This window comes from Athene noctua, chromosome 5 (assembly GCF_965140245.1).
Source record: "Athene noctua chromosome 5, bAthNoc1.hap1.1, whole genome shotgun sequence".
In the NCBI taxonomy this organism is placed as follows: Eukaryota; Metazoa; Chordata; class Aves; order Strigiformes; family Strigidae; genus Athene; species Athene noctua.
In genome coordinates this window covers 18036981-18044188 of record NC_134041.1, presented here as the reverse complement: position 1 = coordinate 18044188, position 7208 = coordinate 18036981, and the positions used below count along the sequence as shown (strand labels likewise).

Here is a 7208-nt window from a genome sequence, read left to right as displayed (position 1 = left end):
ACTGGGTCACAAGGCTGCTTAAATGCTCACTTTCTCGACAATTTTTAATCTCTAGCGTGGCTTTAGTATTTGTAGTAAGCTGTACAGTAGAGTATGGATGACTTAACCCAGAATGCAGGCAGTTGCTGAAAAGCAGTTTGACCATTTGCACAACTGCTGCTGAAGATTTTCAAATTTGTTGTGAAAGGATTAGTCGCACCCTTGCCACAGTCTCCCTGATTTTCACTGATGTCTCTCTGCTTTGCTTCTGGGAATTTGACATAATGACAAAGCAGCTAAAGAGAAAGACTTTAGTTGAATTTCTACAACTTGATGCTTGGTATTGTACAGAGGAAGGTAGAAAATGTTTCTGGTAGAAGTTCTGTTAAATATTCTGACCCGAGTGCAGCCTGCAGTCTGGCTGGCCTGTGGTTAAGCTTTTGGCACTGTGATGTTCTGAGTGAGCCCTTGCTTGTCTGAAATGATGCACCAGGTGTGGAGGAGCAAAGGCCAGAAGTTATTCAGTCCTCCCCAAATGAACTGCTTTGAAAACTAGTTTCCTCCTGACAGTGTCCCTTTGTGTGCAAAGCAACAAATGTACTTAACTGAGAGTCTTCTGGTTGGTGAGTTAATTTTGTATCACAGGTGCAAATTCATTTTAATTAGCAAAATGAACAGCTGAGGGGTCAGCTTGTGACACATCTGGTCTGTCCAGTGCTAATAGCACCAATTGTCAGTAGCCCTCTCTGTTTTCTTGCTTGTTTAGTTTTAATCCTCTTCTGTCAGTTGAGACTACTGAAAGGTGGCAGCTCAACATTTTTTTTCTGTAAACAAATAACAAAGGCTGTACAGTTCTGTTACACCACTGAAGCTATTGGCTGTAGATGTTAAAAGTGGTGTTCTTGGTAGTTCGGAGGGCTTGTACTCTAATAGCTAATATATTTCCTTAAACTTTGCTGTAACACTATTACCTAGGCTTTCCCTGTCTTGCTCTGAACTCTATACCTCCTCTGTGGGAGAAGGTGTGATGCTTTGAAGAGGCAGGGCCTGACCCTTAATGTAGTTACAGTTTGGAAATGCAGAGGTAAAAGTTCTTTTACTGTGAAGGTACTTTCCAGCATCAATCAGTATGTTAAATCTACTACATGCAGGTTAAAAATGGCTGAAACTTACGTTTACAATAATGCTGCTCTCTTAGATGCTTTTGGGCAGTATGTGTGAGCACTTGCCAGGTGAGTGGTGTTTGCAGCTGAAATTGTTTCATACAGCAAGGCTGGGCTGATGTTTCAGTACATCTGTGCAAAGCTCTGGAGGGTAGCAGTAGGAGGCTGACCCTGCCTCTTCCTGTGATTCCACAAGCAGTTCTGGTTCTTCTGCTGGTGCCAAGAGGGTAATACTGCACGGCCCTAAGAGGCAGCACCAGGGCTGTGCTTGAAGGGTCTGTATATTCTAAAAACCAGTTACTACTGGTCCCAGTAGACTATGGTTAATGTGAAGCATTTCAGGAAAAAAAAAAGCATAACTGAATTCGTTTTTAGGCAGTTAGAACCCCTTTAGTGAGCTGCTTCGATGAAGCTAAGGAATTTGGCTTCTCTTACAGAAGACGGCGTTCCTGGCTGGAGCACTGCTGGGCACTGGGTGCGTGGGGCATCAGCAGTTCTGGGGCTTGCAGGGGAGCAGGAGGCTGCAGCTCTGCAGCCTGTGTTAGCTAATTACCTTGTGTTTACTTAGCTAAGCAGAGCAAAGGCTGTATGACAAGTAGAGCCTAGAGCACAAGCAGTATCTATAGGCACTTCCCATGCAAATTCAGCTGTAGGTTAGAGTAGGTCTTTGAACCTGTCTGCGTCCTCCTTTGGAGCCAGCCCTTTCTGGAATGATTGCTTAGTTAAGTGTTGAAGTTGAGCGGCTTTAGGCACTGGCCTCAGGTGAAGTTTCAGTTAATAAGAGTAAAGATTTTTTTCCTAAATGCACTCAGTAAAGAAAGCTGCATTCTCTGCTTCAGTAATAAGCTTGCTGTGGGTTGGGTATAAGTTTTTGTTTGCTTCCAGAGCTTTCCTATATGGTGGTGGGGGGAAGAGACTACAATGAAGAAATAAGCAGGAGGGGAGGGAGTGTTGTCTCCCCCCACCCTGGAAGGGAGGATGGTGATCCATATTGCTGGGCTGCAATAGAGACATGGTCTTCTCCAGCTCCCTGCAGAAGGGACTGCTCACCTAAGCAAGAGGAGGCAACTTTCAGCTTCAGAAAGGTGGTGTGCTCAGAGGTAATCCCTTTGGTTTTTCAAAAACTGAATGGAAGTACACTGAGCTACCACTAAGAGACTGGGGTTCTGTAAGTCCACTCCTGACTGCAAATTCTTTTTTGATGTTACCTGTGGAGAAAACATGACAAGTCACTTCAAGAATCAGCAAAATCATGTTTGGGACACAATTTACAAATTACTCTATTTAAAACTTTAATTTGTGATATTAATGACTGCAAAACACTTAGAATGACATTTGTTAAAGGCACATTTCATTTTAATGCATAGTGTACCATTCTAAAATATCCTAATTTCCTTACAAAGTGCTTGAGCAGCCACATACAGATAAAGTATAGCAAAATATATTTACAATCTAGGGTTTAAAATCTTAATCTGCCTAAAAATATTTAAAAAACTACAGAGATAAAATTAGTGCTTTCTTTCAGCTTAACTGGGTGAACATACCCTGCCCTCTAATTTTTTTTAATTTTTTTTAGTGATTTACTTAGATTAAAAAAAGATTTCTGTACAAGATGTAGTTACAAAAAGGTATTTTTGAGGATATTTTTGTAAGTATTAAGCACCCTGTTAGATGCTCATATATATATTTGGGAACCAAAAAGGGTGAGCTGACTGTACCTCAAAAGTATTGGTTTCAGCTAGATACAGGAACATAATTTGTTTGTTATTAATTAGAATCTGGAGACAAGTAATGCTGAAAAGTTGACTCACTCTGCCAAACATGATTGGTAGCACTGGTGAAGATGCCTGCCTTGTTCCTGTGGGGGTGGGGGGGATGCCTGACTGAGACCATATATAATTTTTTTTTTCGCCTCCCTAAGTCTCTTCCCTGCCTGACCCTGCAGGTCTGTCCAGCATCATAATTTTAAACAACCACCTTAGCGTTGCACACACATTCTTTGAATGAATAAAATTACAAGTTTTGAATTAATTGGAGTGCTGAGTCTCCCTGTCTTTGCCCACGAACAGCAAACTCCTGGCTAGGGTGAACCTGTGAGATCACCGATGCAATCAGTTCTGAATTGGGGCTAGAGCCAAGGACCATGTGGGAAACTTATTTTCCAAGAAATGCCGAAAATAGGTCTTGGTTTACAAGTATGCACAGTGTCTGGTCTAAATTATTTTTCAACTTTTGAGGTACAGCTTTTAGTGTTAAGGGGTTTATAAAATATACACTGATTTTATAAAAAATATTTATACATTCTGTTACAACATATTGCTTTTATCCTCAGTAACTGCCAATCTATGTTTGGGACTTCAGTGGCCTATATATATACGAATATTTTTTTCACTCAGTTCTATGTTGTTCACTTGGCCACTGTGCAAAATTAATGAAGTGGTAAAATTAAATTACTTGCCTGGACATAATACATTACAACTTCCAAATATACATGTTCACAGCATGTATACATTGAAAATTCTTGTCTTCTAAAAGTGATATGATATTGTACAACAGATACAGGATGATCTAGGTGGTTAGAAACAGACTGGTTAACTTATCTGTCCACTTGGTGAGTGGGAAAGGCATGAGTTCGAGTACAGAAGTGGATGGGCTTGGGAAATGCATATGCTTTGCTCTTTGTGGTTAGACTGAGCAACACCTTTTGTTACATTCTTCATATCAGCCAGGGTTTTAAGCCATGCTTAAAAAGCTTGAAGGCAAAACTGTTTGGCAAGTGGCTTTGGTAAACTTTCTGGATTTTTCTTTGTAATGGAAGCACTTACACTGTTGTTATCTCAAAGGCAAGGCATTTAACATTTTTCCTAATAAATACCATAGAAAATTTACAAAACAAGGCATATCTGTTCTCAATACCATTATTTTAAGAACACAAGATGGTGTACACAAATGTGTAGTTTTATAGACTGCACAAGATATTTAACTGAAATTTGCCTTCTCCAGCTAGAACCATGTTCTGTGTGTCATCAGTATCTCAAACTTCTATTTCAATGTGGCTGAGTAGAGATAAGTGATTACCTAGCTCAAAGTCTGCTTTTCCCACTTAAGGCAGACACCTAAAAAAGTGATGTTATCTGCTGTAAAAGAGTGAGAGAGACAGTGCAGCTCCATGTGTGCCCATGTGTGGGAGAGGCTGAGTACAGCCTGGGTTCACCAACTCAGCTTAAGAACTCCACAGACCTGCTTTCCAGTGCTCAGATAAAAAACAATATACAAAAGAGGCCACTCTTCACAAGAGTGTTAAAACAGTACTTAAAAGGATCTTCGTGTGACTTAAAAAAAAGAAGCTACAGGTGGCACAGAGAGCAATTGAAGGGTTGGTATTCTTCTGAGAGAGGCATTCTTGTGAGCCAGTCAGCTGGGGTTTCACAGTGTCTAGAAGTTAACACCAGTCAGCAATGTAATCAAAATCTCTGAACATTTCCTGCTCTTCTTCTGAAAGTATCCTTGGTTCCCGAGGTGGAGTGAGGATAGGTGCTTCAGAGGTAAATTCATCATCAAAATTACTAACATCTTCTCGTCCTCTAATGGTGGGTACAAAAGGAGGCTTCACTTTCTTGGCCAGTAAAGCATTCCAATCTATTAGCTGTAAAAGAAACCAACTGCTGTTTAGTTTCCTGTCTCTACTCATTAGTGTCCTTAGAAATAATATTAGTTTATACTCACCCTGAAGAAGTGATGCTTTTTCACATCCTCAGCATCTTTCTCTCCAGCTCCAAGACGCCGCTCTGGATTTCTTCGTAGCAGCTGACAAAATATGCAAGATTTCAGTGCAAAAATTCAGGGCTAGGGGGAGGGAGGAGGAGTGCTGCTGTATAAGAATCAACACCAAGATTAGATGGACAGTGAAATTCAAGTTGCCTGACCTATAGAAAAGTCTTGGTCCTCAAAGAAAGAGTTTTAGACGTACGTAACTCAAGATAGTGGTGCTCCATAGGTGCCTGAACCTGTTTGTTAGCACGGTTCCACCAGCAGCCTCTGGACAGAGGGAAAGCAAGACTCATCTGCCCTACTGCAGGTCTGTAGCACCAAGTGTTGGTACCTGAGGTGATTGGTGGGGCCAGAGTTCAGCACGGAGATATGGAAAAAGGTGCTTTGTGCTGGAGAGGATACAGGATTTACATAAGCTCGTATTTCTAGCTTGGCTCAGAAGAGAGACTACGCTGCTGTTTCCTATGCCCAGTGATTTCACAGCAGTTGGTCTACCAGGAGAGGGTTGAATGCTGCGCTACACACCCCGCAAATACAAGGTTTTCTAGTTAACATCAAAGTTAGATGCACCCACCTGTGAATCACAGTGCTGTGAGCAGACCCCTGGTGCAGGTGGAGTGCTCAGCATCAGGGTGGGTTAACCTACTCATCATGCAACCATCAAAAAATACTGTATTCTTCCTTCTTTCTCTACTCTCTCCCTGGGAGTATCAATAATTTTAAGCTATAGAATATTGATGCTATTACTTATTATTTATGTCAGAGTAGTTACTGTGACGTGCTTTAATTTAAATGCTGCAGCACCTTGCTGAATTGGGTGCTAGACATTTCAGTGGGGAGGCTGTCTCCAAAGGCTGTGAATCACCTCCAGTAGATGCCCTTCTACCAACTGTGATACGCTTTTAACTTAGGTTCAAGCATCTATAGATAAAGGCATTACACTAAGGAATAGCACTAATAAGTTGTGAACAAAACCAGCTGTTCCTTGCCAAGAATGGGACTGCGCATGCCATGTGTATGGTGTTCCCTGCCCCAGTTGGAATGAAACCAAAATGATTTAGAAGTCTTTGAATTAAAATATTCATGTGACAATGTTAATCTACCAAATTGGTCAATGCAGCAGTGTTCTGCTAGGAAAAGAGCGCTGAACTTCTCTAGTTAGATACAACTAGGAAACATAGTTCAGGGAGAAAATAGAGCCTCTAGTGTTTTACTTTTTAAAAAGAAAATCTCTCTCCTGAAACAAAGTGGTATGTCACTGATAATGTTCATTTAAGGTGATAGCATAAATGAAGCAAGTTAAAATTTAATTGTAGAAAAGAAACCCCAAGCATAGGTTCTTACAGTATTTTTTTCCTCACAAGAGTAATTACTTTCCTTAATGTTGGAGAGGAAAGAGGGTAAGAGTATATTCTAATATTCTTATGTTCTTACCCGTCTCATTATAGAGATGGCTTCTGTAGACAGAAATCGTGGATATCTTACTTCATCATTTACAATACTGTCAAACACCTCTTCTTCATCATCTCCAGGGAAGGGAGACTATAATGAAAGTAATAAAAAACCCCACTATTAAACAGGCTTAAAAGTCTCTTACAACTGAAAATAACATATATTCAGCTGACTATTTGGAATTAGACACCCTGAAATGAAGTCTTCCTTCTCCCCAAAACAGTATGGTAGGTTTCCATAAGGAAGATGGAAAAGTAAGGCAAGTTGGTATTATCCCTTAATTCTTATTGAAGGGCTGTGCTTTAAAAAATGTGCTTTTAGAAGTAGAAACTCCTATAACTGGGATCTGCTTTGAACTCTGACACAAGATATACAGGGAATGTGGAAAAGATGTATCAGCTTTTCTTTGGGACAGCTGCCATTCACAAGTAACATGGTCAGGAGTCATGTGTTTCTGTAGTATCTTTAGCATGTCACAGCTCAAGACTTTCCAAACTCTTTTGAAGTGGCCTGACAGATGTAGGCAACACCATACAAGCTTTTTGTCCCTTTTTACCTGAAAGGAAGTTGAATGATCATCTTTTTTGAAAAAAGAACAAAAATGTGAGTAAATCTGTGGTTTTTCTCTGATATTTAGCATGTAAGCCATCACTGTGCTACTTGGGAGAAACTATAACAAAATGGACCAGAAGGTAAAACAATATTTGCGATAATAAATAGCTATTCAATAGTAATTTCTCTGTACCAGCTCATTTACATGGAACCGGGGCATTCTATTTTAGTGCATGTGTAATTCACATGGTAAAGTTGGCATAATTTTTCACTACTATCCAGTTTTATGCA

General features: G+C 40.3%; 1 protein-coding gene across 2 annotated transcripts in view; it reads right to left on the bottom strand.

Moving 5' to 3' along the window:
• Nucleotides 1-29: 29 nt before the first annotated feature.
• Nucleotides 30-7208, bottom strand: part of PKN2 (protein kinase N2) — a 58589-nt gene continuing 51410 nt past the window's right edge. For both annotated transcript variants that reach the window (XM_074906527.1, XM_074906528.1), the window contains exons 20-22: nucleotides 6348-6455; nucleotides 4869-4949; nucleotides 30-4788 (exon numbers count right to left, since the gene is read on the bottom strand). In XM_074906527.1, coding sequence (XP_074762628.1) covers nucleotides 4585-4788; nucleotides 4869-4949; nucleotides 6348-6455 — 393 coding nt within the window. In that variant the 3' untranslated portion in view covers nucleotides 30-4584. The remainder of the gene's footprint in view (nucleotides 4789-4868; nucleotides 4950-6347; nucleotides 6456-7208) is intronic.